Source organism: Ailuropoda melanoleuca, chromosome 2 (genome assembly GCF_002007445.2).
Source record: "Ailuropoda melanoleuca isolate Jingjing chromosome 2, ASM200744v2, whole genome shotgun sequence".
NCBI classification, from domain to species: domain Eukaryota; kingdom Metazoa; phylum Chordata; class Mammalia; order Carnivora; family Ursidae; genus Ailuropoda; species Ailuropoda melanoleuca.
This window is the reverse complement of record NC_048219.1, coordinates 191,944,030-191,965,207: the sequence shown is the minus strand read 5'-3', so window position 1 is coordinate 191,965,207 and position 21,178 is coordinate 191,944,030. Positions and strand designations below refer to the sequence as shown.

Here is a 21,178-nt window from a genome sequence, read left to right as displayed (position 1 = left end):
CTGGGACACTGCAGGGCACCTAGACACGACTTTGAGAGAGACAGGGAAAGGGAGGCAAGGATAGAGAGACAGACAGACACACCCCATATAGACACAGAACTCCTCACAGGTATTTCCACAATCGGTGCTCTTATTCACGGGCTATTCGACAGAGAAGTTGGCATAACTTCTCTGCAAGGGAATGTGGCGGTATTTAAAGATTCTTAAATACGTCTGCACCTCTGACCCTATCAGCATAGTTCTAGGACCGTTCCAAGGAAATCATTAGAATCACAGCAAAGACTTAGGAACACAAGGTGGCTATGGCACTATTATTTATAGTATTAAAAAACTGTAATCTAAATATCCATAACTGGGGCATGGTTCAATGTTCCAGAGCATTACTAACATGAGGAAATATTACAGAGGCATTACAATGGTTTAGAAGAATTTTGAATGACATGAGAAAAAACTCATTCTATAATATTAAAAAGCAGAATATGAAAATTATATGTATGTTATGCTAAGCACTCCTCCCTCCTGCCATGAAGTGTTAAGGAGGATATTCATAAGGAACAACACACCCAAATACTAGCAGCGGCTATTTCTGAATGATGGAGTTATAGGCGGTTTTGGTTTCTTCTTTACACTGTTGTATTTTCTAAATTTTATCACATTAGAAAATGCTTACATACTTTTTTTATAGATAAAGGAATTTACTTATGCTTTTATAATCTGATATAAAGCTTCCTTTCCAAGGAAAAGAGGGGACCGAAGGGGTCTACCTAAAAACTGGGGCACAAGGAAGTGTCTCTCACCCTCCTGCCTATCTAGTGCCACGTGGCTGCTCATTCGGGAGCCTTACCCACTAGAGCTCATTCCTATACAGCTGAAGGACCATTTAGATGTTCCTGGCTACCACATGGTTACCTCCAGGCCAACCTTCCCAGCTGACCTCCGAACCCCTATGCCCATATGCTTACTCTACATTCCCACCTGTCTCCAGCAGGCCCCTCAAACTCAACTGATGCTAAGTGGAAGTAGTTATCTTTCTTCTCAACTCCTTCATACAGATGTGTCCTGGTCAGTATGTGGTACTGTGCAATCCACCTGCCCAAACCAGAAACTGGATTCCTCCTTTCTCCCTCACAACTGATCAAGATCATCTGTTTGTCAAGGCTCACCAAAGTTCCTTCCTCTCTTGGATCTGTGATTTTCTCCTGCCCCACGGCCTACCTCTCAGCTCAGGCCCTCGTCATTTCTCTGGTGGATTGTGTGCTTCCTCTGTTTTGTTCTCTTTCAGTTTTCTCTCCATATCACAAGGCTGTGATACTCTGATCATGTCACTTCCATAGTTAAAATCAGTCCGTGGCTCTCCTAGCTCAAATTCCTGCTAACTTCAAGGCCTAGCCTCTGCCTCCTTCCCTTGCTACTCCCCCTCTTTGCATCTACACCATAAAATCTGGAACAATCTGCCATTGCCCAAATGTGCCATCTCTTGCTCCTCCCATGCCTGCACCAGCAGTTGGTCTGAAATGCTTCCCCTTGCCTTCGGGGACAGGCCAGCCCCTCAAACTTTTAAAAGCCCTAGCATACACACTGTCCCTGCTGGGAAATCTTCCCTGATCCCCTGAGCCTGTGCTGGTTCTCTCCAACATAGTCTCAGCATACTCTTAGTTTTCTGTGTGGTCTACTGGCTCCTTCAGCTCACTCTAAATTTAAGAACCTGGACTGAGTCTCATTCCTTCATTCCTTATTCCCTTATCTCCAGCACCTAGCACATACGAGGTGCCCTATAAATGCTTTCAGAAGAGACGCTGAATGAAGGACTAAGAACTAAGACAATAGAGACCAATTCTACAAACATGTCCGACCATCTGATCAGCAGCTTACTCCTGTGCTCCAGTGGTGATGTAAATAGTAAGACCAAGGGAGAGTCAGGATGAAAAGCCCGTTCTTTTTACCTTGCACCAAATATCACACTATACAAAAATTAAGCAGTAGGGAGCTGGAATGCTCATTTCTTGCAAACGACTGTGTTGGAGGAGAGGAACAGAAATGTTCTTAACTGTAACATTAAATGTAGGAGTCAACAAAACATATTGCCACATACAGCAACAGGGGCGGGGCGGGGAGAGAAATGCCACACGGCGTGTCCTTAGAGCCGGCCTTGGCCCTGAGCAGGCCCACCCTGCAAGACGGTGAGATGGCAGAGCCAGCCTCTCCGCAGGTGGGCTAGGGATGCGACCCAACTGTGAAGAGCTCTCAAGCTCGCAGGGGTGGCAAATGAGAGCCACTGCTCTTTTTGCTTCTGGCTAATTAAAGCTACCTGACTGTAACTAGGGTAAGGGAACTGGTGCTAAACTGATTCATTCCTCTACTTCTGGCCTCCAGTTGGACCTGCTGAACATGGTACTAATCAAAGGAATAATTTACTTAATTGCATGAAACCCCCCCAGAGCTACCCTAGCACAACCGTTCTCCATTACCTCGCCCTGTTCCCTGGTGCAGTGTTGATGAGCTGCTAAGAGCGGCCTCAGTCACAGAGCTGAATTTCAGGTGAGCGGGGGTCAGCAAGCTACGGATGGACCCCAGGCCAGATGTGGCCTTCTACCTGCTCTTGCACAGCCCAGGAGCTGAAAATGGTTTTTACATTTTTAAATGATTGAAAAATCATCAAAGGAAGAATACTATTTTGTGAAATGAAGACGATGTCAGATTCAAATTCCAGGGTCCTTAAGGTTTTATTGGCACACAGCCTGCTCACCAGTTCATCTGTGGCTACTCTCACATTGCAACAGTAGAGCTGGGGAGTTGAGACAGAGCCCATATGGCCCACGAAGCCCCAAATATTTGCTATCTGGCCTTTTACAGTGAGTTTGCCGACCTCTGACTTCAGGGCTGGGCAAGCCCAAGGACATCCAGAATAGCACTCCACAGTAGTGTGGGTCCCAAGGTATTTAAAAATTATTTCGCTAACAAGTTTAGCTTTACAATCAAGTCCACTCAAAGAAACTGCCCAATAGTTGGGCTTCAAAATCATGCCAGGAGGGCGTCATAGAAGATGTCGCTGAGGACTTAGTAAAGGCTGCTTTAGTTTGGAGGAATCGCCTCAGATGGAAATATCATCTCTTCTTCACTACAGCTTTCCCTAAATTCAGAAAGTGAAAGGCTCCGTAGGAGCCATTCATGTCCCTGACCACCTGCCGGGGGACCCCAGAAGGGGCCTAGTTTCTTGCAGGCCATCATGGTGGTTTCCTCACAGAAGTCCACACACGGAGTAGGTTCTCTCTAAGGCTATCTCCTGACTGAGGAATGTTGGGCTGGAGACAAAGCCCCAGAAAGCTGTACGTGTAGCTTCCTAAAGATAATCAATATTCCCTGAGATGTTTTTGTTCGACGGTTCTATTTACCACGCCACTACCCTCCCTTGATGTCCTTTCTTTAAGGCAACCACTAAGGCACAGAACTCTAAAAGGAGCCTGAGGCCTTGTCAGATCACAGGCAGTGTTATCTTCCTCTCTAGAGAGGAGGCTGCCCGGGAGCAGGCTTTGTGTGGGCATAAACAGAAGTGCCAGGGAGCTCAGAGCATTCTCAAGGCCTGTCAGGCAGGCCTGAGTCATGGAGCAAGAAGAAACGGAATGAGGAGGCAGGGCTTCTCACAGTTCCCCTTCCCCCAAACTCAAGATTTGCATATGGTATAAACCATTATGGTTCCTCTTACTATAAACACAAAAACATCTGGGCCCATTTTAGGGGCATCTCCTCTCAAGAAACAGGAGTGACATACGTGATAATAAAGAAAATGAGACCAGAATCTGTGGAGAATCTAGAATTAACATGGCAGCAGGAAACATGAAGATGGGAAGAAACCACCCAGACAGATACTATTCAACTCACCTGACCAAAAAGCTTGCAGAATGCATTGGGCAACTGCATTTGCTTTTTGGGCAGTGAAACAAAGGAGCGTCATTTCACTGAGCTAGAACCTCTGGAGACAGAGATAGAAGAGCTCTAGGTAAAAGAGACACGTGACGTGAAGCAGGCGATCCGACCTCTAAGGCAGTGCTTCCCGATCGGCACGACACCACGGGACGTACAGAACTTGCTCCTATTTGACAGCACACTAGGGTGAGCAGACAAGACTTCAGCAGGTGGTGCCCCGGAGACTGGGGCCAGCCCGGGTGGCCCCGAGGGCTGAGAGTGCGCCATCTCAGATGTGGGTGACAGCGCCGGCCTAAGCTGTTGACTGCAATCAAGTAGCTGTATTTTCTGCGGTTATTACAACCTCCAAACCAGTCTGACCCTGACTCAACAAACAGGCGCTACCCTAGTATCCCCCGCCTCCCTCATTCGGAAGGTCATCACGGTAAACTGATTTCTTGGAAAGGGAAAACTTCTGGTTTAGCAGATTTATCCTGCATCCAAGGGCCTACTGTGTGACACAGACCGCGTCCCCTCTCACAGGGCCTCTCTGATTGAGGCGAGTGTGAAAGGGCATATTTTTTTAGGACTGCCACCAAAAATGTGGACATGGTGAAATGAAGCAAACAAAGCCTCAGAGAGAAACTCCAAACAACAGGCTATGCCAAAAGCACCAAGAAAAATGGATTTTTGCGAGGGCAAATGCAGGCAGCAGGCCCAGGGGAACAAACGCGGTAGCTCCTGAATGGGGCCATTGAGCTGATTCATAAAGGACCTCGCCAGTGTCCCTTGCTGCGGGAGATTGATGTGCCCCTCCTTCTAAAGCTGGGGTTCACACAACTTGTTTTCTGGGGAACCAAGGGATCAACTCCAAGGATGCACATCCATTATTTTCAAACCTGAATTAACTGGAACCTAATTAGGACTTTTGAGGGCTTCCCCCCTCACTTTGAAGGAAAACTTTTCTCTCTTAAGTCAGTGTGGTGTAAGTGGAGAAAAACTGAACAAAGAGTCAGCTATCCGGATTTCATGCACATAAGCAACTCACTTAACCTTTGGGGGACATCAGCTTGCCCATGTATATACTGTGACAGCCAAAGAGATATAGATATACAAGCTTATTTTCAACAATAAAATCCTGATTCTAAGATTAAGCCAACAGATCAGTATCAATCAATAATCTGTGATCATTCTTCCACCTTGACTACCATACCCCCTACTGTGAGTTGAGATCACCTAACTGATCTTTTATAGTTTTATAGTTATAGAGCATTTCTAATACTTAATCCAATCAAACATTCTAAAAATCTGATAGGGTAAGACCTCTAACATGTTATAACAGAGGCCCTCTCATTTGATGTATCTGAAGAAGTGGTTAGTAAGTTATTGTAGGAGCTGGGTAAAGAGGGGAATCAGGGCACCTGGGTAGCTCAGTCGGTTAAGCGTCTGACTCTTCGTTTCGGCTCAGGTCATGGTGGCAGGGTTCTGGGATCCAGTTCCCCCCTCACTCAGCGGGGAGTCTGCTTGAGATTTTCTCTCTCCCTCTGCCCCTCCGCCCGCTTGCACTCGTGCACGCACTCTCTAAATAAATAAATAAATAAATAAAATCTTTAAAAAAATAAAGAGGGGAATCATACATAAGAGATATATCTGTAACTATTTAACTTAATTTATATAAATGTACATTCATTCATTTTTTAAAATATAAAGCTTTTTAAAGGGGATAATTAGATTTCTACATTTTTTCTGAATAAATTACACTCATAATTCAATGTCTATAATTTATAGTTTTTGTTTCTTTTTCTTATTTTTATTTTTTTCATTTTTTTGTGGGGTTTTGTTTTGTTTTTTGTTTTTTTTTTGAGAGAAAGCACGAGTGAGAGAGAACAGAAGGGGCTCCATTTCACAACCCTGAGATCATGACCTGAGCCAAAATCAAGAGTCTGACCCTTAACCGCCAGAGCCACCCAGGTGCCCCTACAATTTTTGTTTAAGAGAGGGAGAACTTAGACATCTGTAAACCCATCTGAGTACAGAATTCTTCCTGAATTTTATGATTTCCCCCCATTCTTTTATAGTTGTCACACGGAAACAGCAGAATTTTTACAGATTCATCCTTATTGAATCTTTTCAAACAATTTCAGTTTTCACAGAAAGAACAGCTTCCTTTTTTATGCTCTTTGATCGGTTTATCATCTTTTTTTTTTTAAAATATTTTATTTATTTATTTGGCAGAGATAGAGACAGCCAGCGAGAGAGGGAACACAAGCAGGGGGAGTGGGAGAGGAAGAAGCAGGCTCACAGTGGAGGAGCCTGATGTGGGGCTTGATCCCATAACGCCGGGATCACGTCCTGAGCCGAAGGCAGACGCTCAACCGCTGTGCCACCCAGGTGCCCCCGGTTTATCATCTGATTCAGGTAAACTGCATGGTTATTTGATGCACACGATTGCCCTGGTGGGAGCAGAGGCAGGAGGGAGCGTGAGGCAGGCTGCACAGCGTGCCGTGGGCACCGATCACTGCGTCCTGCATGAGGAAGGATGAGCGTCGGCTGAGGTGATCATGAGGCATGCGGGTGGAGAGTTTAAGAAGGCAGGGGGAGAGGCTTGTCAAGAGCTTGGGAAGGACAGTAGGGCTGGAGAGAGAGATTTTGGCATCATCAGCAACCGGTTAGTATGAAAATTATAAGAGTAGAGGATTTTGTTCAGGAAGGGAGTGTGGATAGAGACAAAAAAGAGACAAAAGAGAGAGAGATTTTGGCATCATCAGCAACCGGTTAGTATGAAAATTATAAGAGTAGAGGATTTTGTTCAGGAAGGGAGTGTGGATAGAGACAAAAAAGAGAGACTCCAGGGAATGAGAACCCTATAGGGGACAGCAGGGGAAGAGGCTTCTGCAAGGGGACCAGCAGGACATTACTGGAGATGTCCGAAGAGAAGCAGAGAACCAGGAGGCGAGCTTCAAAGGGCCAAATGCAGAACAAAGTCCAGGAAGCAAGAACTGAAAAGCGTCCTTGGATTTGACAACCAGGAAGCTCCTGGTGAGTAAGACCTGGGGTGTGTTCCTGCCCCCACAAAAGATTTCACTGAAGGAAAGCAAGGAAGTATTCTATCATCTCCTATACCTTTGGTCCCTCTTCTATGGGCTCTGCTGTCTTCCTCAGCGGCCACTCTGCCTACTGCCTGCCCAACAGCATTCGTGAGCAGACAGGTCTGCTCAGGCTGCTGGAGCCCAGGCCAGGGAAGGAGGGGCATGAGAGCTCTAGAAGAAGCCCTGACTCCTTCAAGCACAGGCAGAACAGTGTATCCACTCGCCCCAGGTGCTGCTAACTTATCCCTAGGCCCAGGGCAGCAACTACTGGCAATGCCTCCTGAGAAGCATTAGTGACGTTTATCACAAAAGCTAGGATGAAATGTAATCTTCAATTAGAAAGTTTTAAAACAAACCTTTTGAGATCCCTCTATGCTGGAAGGCTCAGACAAAGACGTCTGTGAGGCTGCCCCCTGCGAGGGGTCTCCCTCAGCCAATCCTGCTGCTCAACTCATTTTTCAAACACCCAAAGACTTCTCCCAGCATATAGTGACCAGGCAGGGAGATCAGGTTCTCGGGGGATTGGGTAAGAAATTTAAATGAGAAAAAAAAATGCACAATACGGAACACAGGCTCTACTCTATAACGAGGAAAGGATTCCTAGGTCGTAAGAGTTGCCACACATGGAAACGGACATGGAAATGTGACTAAGTTTGAGTGACAGCTACCTAAGTCCCAGAGAGCCACTGGCATGGCTGTAATACTCGAGAGCAATCAGTTCCATTCCAGGCCACCATATTCCTCAACAGTCAAGGTTCTCCAGTCTCCTCAGTTCTCCGCCTCTTTAAATATGAATCCAGAATTTATAAACATGTGACTCTTTTTGGAAGACAAGGGATAAAAAGAAACGCGTTTTTTTAAAAGCCTCATGATCAGATACTGGTCAACTACCTTGTAAACTCTCATGTTCCTGTTCCCACCTCCATTCAGAGGAATGTGAGATAGAAACTGATGGAAGGCTCACATACTGGGTTACAGCCTGGCCAGCAAAAACCGGCTGGCAGTTCTGGTCACAGGGTCACCCACACAGACACTACCCTTTTGCCTTGGTTCGTGTCAGTGGGCCTCGTGTCCCTGTGAAGTTCGGAGGGTGGGCGAGTTAGTCCCCGCCTGCCTCGGAGAACGCTGTTTCAGTGCTGTGACTGGGGAAAGAAGAAGGGAAGATCCCAAGACTGCCCTGCTGAATCTCATGCATGCTGGGTTCAAGCATAAGTCAAATCTGTTGGTTGCACCAAAAAAAAGAAGTGACTGACTTGATCCAGACGCAGTGCGCCGTCCACAAACCGTTGTTTGCGTAACTCCTTTGCGATTCCGTGGAGATTCAAGACAGCCCGGTGTACCTCCTCACTGGTGTGCTCGGGGGAGATGGGGGGCAGCTCCTTCTCGGGGATTTTCTCGGTTGGGCTTTCAATCATGCTCTGTGCATGCTCGTAGCTCAGTTTGGTACAGGAGCGAATGACGGTCCGACCAAACCATTCACGAAGGATCTGCAAAGACAGAATGTGAGGGAATCATGAGGAGAACTTTTTCCAGGCTTTTCTTTCCCGCAACCATTCACCCATACACCTTCTACATCCATACCACCTTTACCAAGCACAGACTGCTCAGAATGGTGTTAGGTTCCAGCTAGGCACGAAGACCGATCAGAGGCAGAAGCTGCTGCCCTCGGGGAGCTCAGACTCTGTGGACCGGATTTAACAGGCAGTAGAACTCGACAGAAGGTCTCCAAGCACATGGGGGAGGCGGAGGGGGGAGGGTGCGCACAGGCAAGACCCAGCAGGAGGGAGACTCAAGGTGAAGGGCCTGCTGGAGCGCCTTTTCACTACTTTGAGTGAGTGGTCATCAATAGCAAAACCGGAAGGAAAAGAAGGGACAGAGGGTAGATGCCAAAGATGCGGCACATGGGGAATCTGTGGACTTGGTAATGGATCAGATGTGGGGTGAGGGAGAAAGTGGGGTCACTGACAGAGAACACAGGTCAGAGAAGCAGAATGGAGGCAGAAAGAGAAGAGGAATTCCAACTTACTCTATTGGGGCTATTTACAAAAAAAGGTCAAGAATGGGGTTTCTCAACCTCAGCACTATTGAGTAGACTAACTCTTTGTTGTGGGGGAGAGCCTGTGTATTGTAAAACGTTTGGTGATATCCCTGGCCTCTACCTGATAGATGCCAGTAGCCCCTCCCGCAACCCCAAGTGGACAACCAAAAATGTCACCAGACATCGCCAAACAACGGCAGGGTGAAACTCGGCCCAGGCTGAGGCCCACTGAGCTCGAAAGATACACCCAAGTTTTTTGTTTTTTCTTTTTAAAGATTTTATTTATTTATTTGACAGAGATAGAGACAGCCAGCGAGAGAGGGAACACAAGCAGGGGGAGTGGGAGAGGAAGAAGCAGGCTCCCAGCAGAGCAGGGAGCCTGATGTGGGGCTCGAGCCCAGGACTCCAGGATCACGCCCTGAGCCGAAGGCAGACGCTTAACGACTGAGCCACCCAGGCGCCCCATACACCCAAGTTTAGTGGTGGTGCTCACTGTGGTGGGATTACCACTGATTTGTATTTTATCCTTTATATATTTTTTTTAAAGATTTTATTTATTTATTTGACAGAGAGAGACAGCCAGCGAGAGAGGGAACACAAGCAGGGGGAGTGGGAGGGGAAGAAGCAGGCTCCCAGCGGAGGAGCCTGATGTGGGGCTCGATCCCAGAACGCTGGGATCATGCCCTGAGCCGAAGGCAGATATTAACGACTGTGCCACCCAGGCGCCCCATCCTTTAAATTTGCCTGCATTTTCTATAATGAGCATTTATTGCTTTTAAAACAAAAACAAATGTTAAGATATTTTTGGGACTCCTGAATCTGAGGAGCAGGGAGGAGATCCAGATGGTGGGCTATGTAGCAGGCAGCTGGGGTGGGGGCCTGGGGTCTGGGGCGATGACTAATCTATAGGTGGGGAGCTGGCAGCCTTGGCAGGAAGGTCCAAGAAAGAGAGGACAAGGGAGGGTCAAGGCTGCCTTCTCTACCACCTGTTCCATTGTAGGGAGCAAAAAGAGAATGTGGAGAGTGAAAACAAAAAACAAGAGAGCTCAAAGGGATAGGAGAAAGATCAGGAGTGTCCAACATTAGGGGAAAGGGGCTTCAAGAAAGGAGTACTCAAAAGCCACAACAGACACATCCAGACCACTTGCAAGGAGACAAGATGCTTCCCCCAGAGCAGCCATTTCAGGCAGCAACCCTATGATGTAAGTTTTATTATCCTCATCCTGCAAAGGCGGGAACTGAGGCACAGACACAGTAAGTGACCTGTCTGAGGTCACAGGCTGGGGAAAAGGCCGCCCGAGTCTGAGCTCCTAGCCACTAGGGAGAGTCAAATGCCACTTGGAAGTCAAGGAAGATAAAAACAAAGAAAAAGTCTGCATGTAGCATTTGCTTCTTGGTGACCTTTAGAAAGGCTTTTTAGAGGGAAAAGCATGGCGCGGGGTGGGGCGGCAGAGTCGAACTGCAGAGAGTTCAGGCCCTGTGCTGTGCACGGACTTGGGAAATGCTGCCACAGTGGGTCCGTTCACCATCGGGGCAGCCAGAGCCTGCCTGCCATCAGCCCTTGTGCCAGGCAAACAGCAACATCTCCTCTGTGTGTCACGATATGAGGAAGTTTGGGAAGTTCTGGGTTAAGGACAGGTGCGTGGTTGGTGGAGGCAACGAAATGAGCATGGATGACCGCTGCCGGGGGACTGGCAGGACAGAGGATTACGCTGGGTTTGTGGGGTGAGGGGAAGAAGCCAACACAAAAGGAATGGATCCTGGGCCAAGTGGAGGCACCCATTCACAAAAGAGGAAGAGTGGCCTGGAGAGGAGGCAGGAAGGAAAGGGAAGGGCAAGGGAGGAGACTTTGGGGGAAGAAGTGGGGAGGTGAAAGTGCTCACATCACCTAGCTCCACTCTATGGGGTAAAAGGCGAAGGATGAGGGGGGCTCAAAGGCATGAAGAAGTAGGAAAAGCCTGAGATAAATACTGTGGGGAATGGATTCATGAGCAAGGAAAAGCCAGAGGTATTGAGAGGCAGAGGGGGCGAGGGAGGAGGGTGAGAGGTCCAATCAGTTGTGGAATCTCTCTCCCTGAGCTTGCAAACATCCCCTCTGCCTTCCTTTTCACAGGTCAAATCATTCTGTTCACAACCTCAGAAATATGCTTCCTGAAAAAAAGCCATCTGAAGGATCCATTGGTGTTTCCAGGGGAAAAGGAGAGACCCCAGCCCAGAGCAGCTGTCCACGCCACAAAGCCTCTATGGTACACAGCTGGCTACTACCCTGGAAGGTGAGAGAGACCCCTCTGATACCCTAACCTTCCCCTGAAGGAAGAACCAATACTCTTAAAATGGCAGCCAAGAAGCACAGGAAGAGAATGGTAGAAACTACTCTCATTTTCCTTTGATTCAGTGCAAAGAGCCTCATTATAGAGGCTTGGATCTGTAATATCAGACTTTAATTTTCTTAAAAAAAAAAAAAAACAACCCTTAAACTACACTTTCTGGATTATTCCAAGAACCACTCCTATCCAAAAATATAAGTGATTCAAATACTGTGCTCCTGACTCCTCTGTTGCAGTAAGTAGGTCCTGAATTTGGCTCTCAGGAGGTGTCTGTGTGTGTGTTGAATGCAAGAGAAATTAGGGAGCCAATTCGACGTAACGTCCAACAGTCACAGTGGGGAAGTCGTGCGTGCAGGTCTCCAGAAGAGCCCCTTTCAAGGTCAGCCCATGCTTGTCCTTCTATTACATCCACATTTCCTGAAAACTCCCCACGAATGGAGTTGCTCCAAGTTCCTCTAGAATGACAGGGCCACGACCTATTCATTCTTGTGGTCACAAAGATTTCCCCTGGAGATTTAGCTTGTTTCCTTTTCTCCGTTTCACTCCAGACCCAGTCAACCCTCCTCCTTCAATGTGTCCACATTTTGTTTGCCGGTCGGTCTTTAGCATGCTTGGGGAAACCTTCCTTTCCATTCGATCCCACAACTCTCTCTCACACACCTTACAAGTGGTTCCACAGATTCCCTCAGATAGCCAAGTCATAGGATATCTGGACTCCTGGATATCTGTGACCCTTTTTACCTGGAGGACACAGGAAACCACAGCATGCTTATACGGGTAACCACAACACATAGGTCAGGCCGACCCCCTCCACCCTGACTGGGCATCTATTTTCACGTAAACTAGTGGGTCAAGAACTGCTTTAAAAATCGAATGAAAGCCGCAGGTCCTCTCCTTCAAAAATTTATGCACCAAATTTTGTAGTAAGTTCCATAAGCTTCCTAGACACTGCCAACCCCAAGCCCATAGGTCCTTGCTCTAAACAGAGCTTTGTTTCTCCCTTAAAACCCTCTGATTATAGTGCTGAGTGCTGACTAGAGGCCACTTTTCATCCTCAAGAGTTCTTAAAATTTATTACCTGTAACTTGGCAAAATCAGAAGTCTACCACTCCTTACCCAAGCTTGAGAATGACACACATTGGCTGCACTATCTCAGTCAGTTTGAGCCAATTTTTCCCTAATGGGCACATCTCTGCTCCTCTAGCTTATTTCCTTCTCAATCGATGATGGGCAGCCTTCTTACCAGCACACACCACCACATCTGAGACTGTGGTGCTGACAGGAAGTTTCCTGGAGTGCTCTCACCTTACTTGAGCACTTCCTCCTCCCCTTCATGCCTGCATCCTAGGAAGACTGCACCAGCCTTCTTCCTGAATATACAAAGGGCTGGAGTGGAAGCTCCAAGAGCCATCAAGAACTTTCTGGCCCAGTGACATGGCCTCAGGCAGCAGAACCTACCCTGATTTAACAATCTAGTGATTGTGGGAATCATACCTGATACACAGATTTAAAAAATTCTTAGGCTGGGGGTGCCTGGGTGGCTCAGTCGGTTGAGTGTTCAACTCTTGGCTTCAGCTCAGATCATGATCTCAGGATGGAGACTGAGCCCCAGGTTGGGCTCCAGGCTCAGCACCAAGTCTGTTTGAGATTCTCTCCCTCTCCCTCCCCCCACTTCCCTCCCCCTGGGCATGCACTCTCTTTCCCTCTCTCTCTCTCAATAACTAAATAAATAAAATCTTAAAAAAAAAAAATCCTAGGCCAGGAAAACATGGGGAAGCAGCAGAAAAGCCAGGATGCCCGTCGCTGCCTCACAGACAAGGGCAGCAGGGAAGCAAAGACCCAAATGGGGGTGGGGGTGGGGCTCCCAGGGGCAGCATGCCTTACACTATGGGAGGAAGGTTTCTCTCTGGATGGAACACCTCATTAATCTCCAATTTGGAAACTGTCTTCACATCAACGCCCTGTCCATAACCAGGGCCAGTGGCAGAAGACAAAAGGACAAAGAGTTTTTCATGGAAAAAGTAAAAAAACCACGAGGAACTTCATAAACAAAACTGTTCAGAAAGAAGATCATGTCCTTCTTTCCTTTGCTTAATCACGGGATTTGGGTCACTCCCTTGCTGCAGGCGGCAAGTTTCCTGCAGACACTCTAGGACACGACTGTTTAAATGTCGGATAAAATGCCGGGCCAACACCCACTGAACGCACACAGCTGAAAGCAACCTGGTTAGAAAGGAGCGACCAATGCGGACCTCGAGACCTCCATTCTCGTACCAGGTAAGCCTGGAAATGGCACAACACTTGAGGGCACCTGGCCCCGTCCAGTTGCACAGTGCTTTCCCACCTATTCCCTTTTCAAATCTCTTAAACACGTCTGGCGGGCGTGCACTGTTCAGCCCATTTTACAGTTGAGAAAATAGGCTGGCAATCTGTGAAAAGTCACACAAGCTCCTAAGTGGCAGCGAAGACTGGATCCAGGTCTAAATATGTAAGATTCAAAATTCACCGTCATGTGTGTTATGCCTCAGCCGAGTAAGTATATATGATATTTCAGCTGCGACAGACGCTGAGATGAAGGAAACAAAGTGTGCCTCAAATACATGTCGACTTTCTCTGCTTTACAGATACAAAATGGTGAGGAAACATAGCCTTTGAAAATTGTCCTTTTCCAACCAATTGTATTTTAAAATTTATTTTGAAAAAAAGGGCCAGTGCCTCCCTATAAGAAAGAAATGTCTAATTCAAAAAATAGCAAATGAGGTTAATTTGTAATTTTAAGGATTTCGATGCAAAATCACTCCTGCAGCAGCTCCGGGCTTCTACATGTAAAATGTTTGGTTCAAAAAACTTATGAGGAAGAAACATTTTCCTGACCGGAACAAAAGCAGGCAGTCTGGGGTGGCCAGTGGTGGGGGTGGGGCAGATTTCTGCGTCTCACACCTATGAACACAAGGCAGTCGTGGGGTGGGGGGGTGGGGGGAGCACAGCGCGAGTTGAAAGAAGTCAAAGGTGCCAAGGACACTTCTGAAAAGGAAGTGGGCAGAAAGAGGAGGGGCTCCAAGGCAGCTGGGAGGGGCAGACGTGACCTGTCTGTGGTAGAAGGTGCTAGTGACTGCAGTGGGCACAGGCAGCTGGTTGAGGAGCAAGTGGGGGTCTCCTCTGCTAGGCCCACTGTGACTGGGGGAAGCCCAGGTCACTTTTTAAAGAATGAAGGCCAAGGTAGGATTAAAGAGTAAAGAACAGATGGAAGCATGGTTAGCAGCACACTTCATTTAGACCCAGCCAGGTTTTCTCCTACTGGGTGGAGAGGCTCTGAAGCTGCTCTGGGCCCACCAGAGACCTTTTCCAACGGTGGGGAGGAGGGAGCCTGGGCAGCAGAGCGAACTGTGAGTTTGCCAGCCTGTTTCAGTTTATAAGGCAGGCTGTTTATGTGTTAGACTTTTCTGGAAGGTTTATTTTATAGAAAACAAGCCTGAGTCAACTGTGCTCTCTTCTACTGTCTCAAGCCACCTGCTATCAGCCTAATCCGCTGACCCCAGACTATAATTGGGCCCCTTCCCACCCTGATCGCAAAGCATCTGTCTAGACTTCGAAGCCTAAGAGGAGGGAGACAAGGAAACCTCCTCAAGTGTTTGCCTCAGCTCCCAGGACACAGCTCAGGGGTGCCAAGGAGGCTGCTGTAGGTAAAACTGCCTCCCCCAGGGGAACACCAGTCCAACGACGCAGACTAAACAAAGGACTGGGAAAACAGGTATGCAATTCACTTCATGAAATCATTTTTGAGCATCCGTGGCACTAGGCTGTGTGGGGAGGAGATTACAAAATTAGGAGTGGGCTCTGTTTACTAGGATGTGAAAATCTAGAAGGACAACAGATCTATGCACAAATGGCTCTCAAGAGCCAGGGACAGGTGCTGCAGGGGGGAAGAGATGGGAGAAAGGACTCTGAGGGAAAGTGGGGGTCCTCCCATCTGAGCACCTTCCCAGACTTCAGTAGGGGTCCCTACTCTTCACTCCCTCTAGGGTGGGAGTGCTGGGGGTCCTCTCCTCCTATTGAGTGCTAATCCCCAACCTGAAGTTTGGGTCCTGAGCCTCCCAGTCCTTTGTGACCTCGCTCCAAAAATCTGTTTGTGCTTTCCTCATTTTCAACACCTCCTTTTCTATTCACCTTCCCCTATAGCCTACAAACATATTCCAATATCTCTTATGTGGTTATTAAAAAAAAAAAGCAGGAAAAAAATCTCAAAGTAATTCTCACTCTTCTCTCACTACAGTGGTAATATGCATTAATCGTAGAAAACTTAAAAAAGATACAGATGGGAAGTGGAGAAGAAAAAGAAATCACCTATAAATGCACCATCAGGAGATAACTACTGTTCCTATTTTGGTGCATATTTAATTCATGTATCTTCAATACCTTGTGTCATATTTGAACAGAGAAAATATTCAGTGAGTCTTTACCAAATGAATATAACAGTTTCGTGAAGAAGTGGCATTTTAGATGGATCTCAGAGGTAAGTAGGATTAGTACTGGTAGAGATGAGGGCAAGGACATGCTAGGAAGAGGGGAAAGCATGTGCAAGGACTCAGGAGTGGCAATTTTAGATCAAACAAACCCTTCAGTGGCAAGAGTAGAAGCTGAGGGGCCTAGAGGATGGGAAGCAGATGGTCACAAAATGGGGGAAGAGTTGGTGGCGGTCTGTGTACATCATGCTCTGGAGACTGGACTTCTGAGGGTAATCCTAGCCAACCACCATGCTGTGAGGGGATGCTGAGCAATACAGTGATGGGACCAGATTCACCTTCTGGAAGGTCATCTAACAGCACTGGGGAACTAGAATGGAGATCCATGAACGGTGCCTCCCAAAGTCCCAGGGGAGGATGGCAAGGACTTGAGCGGGGGCGGTGACTGTGGGAACAGAAGAGAGAGGACTGATTGGAGACACTTGGCGAAGGAAGAGCCGTTAGCACTCAGAACGGATGTGGCAGGTGTGAAGCAAGCTAGAGACTGAGACACCAAATGGCTCGGAGGAGGCCGATGCCATTAAAAGATCTAGACCACACAGGCCTTAAACACAGGTTGGAATGGGTGCATGTTTGACTGCATGAAGAGAAGGGAAAGGATAAGGGAAGGCAGAGAGGGACTGATGACTCTCTGAAGGGGGGGCTTCAGCAGATCCAGCAGCCGGGCCCTCTGGTTCCCAGGGAGATTGAAAGTCACCTGGGGAAATGGTGGGATCTTGACAGAAGAGGAACACAAGGCACAGTGGAAGGCTGGAGCCACGGAAAAAGGTTTGAAACAGTGACGTTAGTAGTAAATAAAAGGATTCCTAAGTAGCAGCTTGAACTGGTAGACACCATAGTTCTCCCACAACGTTCAACATTCCAAATGGGTACATCAGGCAGGGCCTGGACAGCTTTTCCTAGAACTACCGGGAATGGGCAGAGACCTGGTGCGTGCTCTAACATGGCAATTTGGGAAGTGTGACTTGTCAACTGCAGTCAGGTCATGGAAGCTTGGGCGGGGTGCGGCTACCTAGTGGCGAGGTCAGTTTTATAATAAGAGCCAGCTTTCCCATGTGAACAAAGATGCTCTAGGAAATGAGAAGCAACTCTAGTCCCCAGAGGACTTTGTAGTCCATGCATTTCCAGCCAAGAAGACAGGGAGAAAATAACAGGAAAAAAAAACCATTGCAAAGACTTTTTAAGATTTTATTCTGAATGAGAGACTGGAGTTTCTGAAAAGGAGAGACACGACCTAATGTCTGACTTAGAAGGATCGCTCTGACCGCTGTGTAAAGGGGAGATGAAGTGGGGCAGCTGAGGGAAGGAGGACAGTTAGGAGGCCCTGCAGTCCAGGAGGGGGATGGCAGCTTGGTCCCAGGTGACAGGGCTCGCAGAGGTAAGGAAGAGGGGCAGATTCTGGAGGCAGTTAGAAGGCAAGGCTGAGGTGATTTATTGGTAGACTGGATGTGAGAAAGACCAAAGTCAATAATGACCTTCTGGGTTTTGGCTTGCATAAATGGCTGAAATGAGGTTGCCCTTGACTGAAGTTGAAACAAGCAACTTCTGGAGCACACGTCCAGCCGAGCCAGATGGCACATGGCAGCAACGCTGTGGGAGACACAAGCTGTGGATCGCTACTGTCATTGTGAGATGCCTCCTTTATTATTCTGACCTTTGACCCTGAGGTTTCATGGTTCTAAGGTCTAAGGACTCAGTAATCAAGTCGTTATTGCTTATGACCTCTTTAAAGCATAACATTGGTGTTTTTACAAAGATGACTTCAAATGAAGATGTATTCTGATGAGTGGGGCACACAGGACATGGTGTCTGTTTGCAGGGCCTTAGTGCCGAGTGAGACAGAAGTGTTGGAGGTGTTCGGGAGATCAGGAGGTCACTGGTCTCACACATTCCAAGTGGGTTTCGTGGTACCAGAGTTGGATCTTACAAAGCACAAGATGTCGCTGGGTTTGTTTTCCCTCACAACAATATAAATGTTGAAATCAGAGAACAATGCTCTCACCACTAGTATGTGAGAAATGTGCCAAAAATAGACCCTTCAGAGTTTACTGACCTCAAAATCTGGGCATTGGCTTAATGGAAGTATAGACGACCAGGATTTTCTAGTGACTCTTAAAAAAATCAAGTGGGTGCTTGAAGAAAGTTGGAATGGCCATTCTATGGCTGGTCATGCCTGCTCCAGAAAGTAAGACATTCTAGCAGACTACGGGGAAATGCAAAACTTTCTCCACTTCAACTCCAGGTGAGGCTGGCGGCCACGCTCTAGCAGCAGCGGCATGCTGCTGGTGGCCCTACTCTGGCTCCTTCTAAGTCCAAGCCATTACCCTCGAGCAGCCCCACCACATACAAATCCAGCCTCAGGCTCTGGCCGCCCTCTTCCTCATTTATTCGGGTACTTGATGTGGGGCCACCTCCCTCCTCAATGGCCTCCTCTGGCTCCCTGACTCTCCTGCCTGCTCCCTGCCTCACCCCCACCTTCACCCACCATCCCCATTTAATTCAGGCTTTCCTTGCCAGGGTCTTGAACAAGGTATCCCCCCTCCCCTCCGGACATGAGTCTGGCATCTGACATCTCCTTTCTTGCATCCTGACTGTAAGAGATACTCATGCGGAACTATATCTCGGGACAACCAACCAACTGGGCCCACCCACCATGTGCTCTCTTGGTCTGTGCAGGGTGTGGCCAGTGGGTCTTGCTCCACGACCATCCCTAGTCCAAATCCTCACACTTCCTCTTTGACTTGGTTTGGCGGAGGCTTGGTTTGGTGCCCTCCTGGACCCCGTGCCTACTTCACACCTGCTCTCCAGCCCCTCAAATGCCAGAAGGCTTGCTCACTAGACACTGCCTCCAACAGAAATCTTAAAGACCAATGGAGTTTTCAGAGTTTGCCTCTTTCGAGTGCTTCTTTTATGACCCTCATATTTTAGTAGCTCATTAGATCAGGCAGCTTTTTATTTCTTGGGTTTGATCTTGGCAGGCATAATTCAGATTCAAAGTTCTTTTCTGTTGACTCAAGTCAGTTTTCTTCTATGGGCTTTTATTTTCTATTTCAACTTTTGCAAAAATAAGCATTTATAAAAATATAAAACTAATACATGTTTTTAAAAAACATTAGAAAATACAAAAAAGTAGAAAAAATTACTCATACTCTTACTACCCAAATACAACCACTATTGGCATTCTATTTTATTTCCTTCTGGTCTTTTTCCATTCATTTTTCCCCCCATGCGTGTTCCCACCCCCACCAAAATACGACTGCTGGCATACTGTCTTCACAATTCCTTCTTTTTATCTCAGATAATATTTGTTTCTTGACTCTTAAAAAGGAACTTATAATCAGATATTTAGGAGTTGTAAAAACCAAACGTAACGTGTGTAATTTTTTTGCTTCCAGTTCTGAAAAATCAGTTGGAGACAATGGGGGAAATGTAATTATGGACCAGGCTGTGGGTGACACCAAGGCATTAGTATTAACTGTTAGGTGTGCTAACAGCATTGCTGTTATGTAAGAAAATGTCCAAATTTTTAAGTCACATATCAAAATATGAGTGAAATGACATGATGTCTCTGGTTTATTTTAAAATACTTTAGAAAGACAGAGTTGGTTGTCAGTAGTGAATCTGGGACATAGGGATGGTGGGTTTATTGTGCTGTTTTCTTTACTTCCATGCATATCTGAAATTTTTCAAAGTAAAAATTGAAAAGTTAAAGTATCCATAGTCCAACGAGACAAATAGTGTTAAAGGCTTGTTACAAAAACCATCAGGCCTCTGTCTCTTTCCTCCCCAAGGGTAACCTCTTTCACCTTTTCCAGCAGGTTATGTTGCTGTTGACTTCCATCTTTCTATATAGCCTGCTTGAGGACTACTTCTTGGTTTTTCAATTTTAGGTGTTATTCAAAACTTTTCACTACAGAAAAAGAGAATTTCTCTTTCTTTCCACATGTACTCCCTTCCCCCAACCAAACACACATAACCGTTCCAGGCCCTCATCTTCCCAATGGTTACATCAGCATTATCAGAATTAGCTATTACAGTTATGTATACACTAAGTGTGACCGTTCTTTCCTACACAACTTTTTTATTTTCACTAGAATTAATAACTATCTTGTCTTCATTTGCTTGGTTTTTCTGTATACTATGTATATTAATCCACCCCAAACTTTCCACCAATTGTCTAAAACAGTGGTTCTTAAAGTATGGTCCATGGCCTCCTGGGGGTCCCTGACACCCTTTCAGGGACCTATGAGGTCAGTGCTATTTTCATAATAATACTAAGACATTCTTTGTCCTTTTCCATGTGTTGACCCTGGCAGAACAAAAGCACTGGTGGGGGGAAGTTCCACCGCCTTGGCATGAATCAGGCAACAGCAAAACCGTATCAGGGGCCGACTCTTCACCACCTCGCTCACAGGAACAAAAAAGCTAGCTGGCTTTGCAATGTTCTTGATGATGCAGTAAAAATTTTTGGTTTTATTATGTCTCAACCCTTGAGTTCTTGTTGTCCTCACTTATGCTGCTTGCTGAAGTATGATGGTCGTCTTGAGGAAAAGCATTTATACAATTTTGAGCTATAAGCAAAACTGATTGCTTTTTTTTACAGAACACCATTTTTACGTGAAGGAACAAATAACATTCAAACTATGGTTCTCTGGCACTTCAAGGAAAACAACCAACATTATTTACTGCCCATGATAAAATCTGAGCTTTCACAAAAAATTACAATTTTGGAAACCTTGTACCTACATGATACATGTTTCCTAGTACTTAAAGACTTGTCTGAGATCAGCAGTGATATTAATCAGTGTGATTTTTTGATATCATAAATGAAATATGTTCACATTTAGAAGATCAGCATAATGAGCCAATATTTTCTAAATGATCTAAACTTTCTAGGTGCATGATAAAAAAAATCACTGCATGGGGGGCGCCTGGGTGGCACAGCAGTTAAGCGTCTGCCTTCGGCTCAGGGCGTGATCCCGGCATTCTGGGATCGAGCCCCACATCAGGTTCTTCCGCTATGAGCCTGCTTCTTCCTCTCCCACTCCCCCTGCTTGTGTTCCCTCTCTCGCTGGCTGTCTCTATCTCTGTCGAATAAATAAATAAAATCTTTAAAAAAAAAATCACTGCATGGGTAAAAGATCCATTTAAAGTATAAGACAGATTTTTTTTTTTTAAGATTTTATTTATTTATTCGACAGAGATAGAGACAGCCAGTGAGAGGGAACACAAGCAGGGGGAGTGGGAGAGAAAGAAGCAGGCTCCCAGCGGAAGAGCCTGATGTGGGGCTCAATCCCA

At 46.7% G+C, this 21,178-nt stretch overlaps 1 protein-coding gene across 5 annotated transcripts in view; it reads right to left on the bottom strand.

Moving 5' to 3' along the window:
• DIS3L2 (DIS3 like 3'-5' exoribonuclease 2) overlaps nucleotides 1-21,178 on the bottom strand; it is a 344,092-nt gene that overhangs the window by 68,942 nt on the left and 253,972 nt on the right. For all 5 annotated transcript variants that reach the window (XR_004623668.1, XR_004623670.1, XR_004623669.1 and 2 more), the window contains exon 13: nucleotides 8,246-8,479. Coding sequence is in view for 1 of the 5 variants with exons in the window: in XM_002917970.4 (XP_002918016.1) it covers nucleotides 8,246-8,479 (234 nt within the window). In the remaining 4 variants the exon portion in view is untranslated. The remainder of the gene's footprint in view (nucleotides 1-8,245; nucleotides 8,480-21,178) is intronic.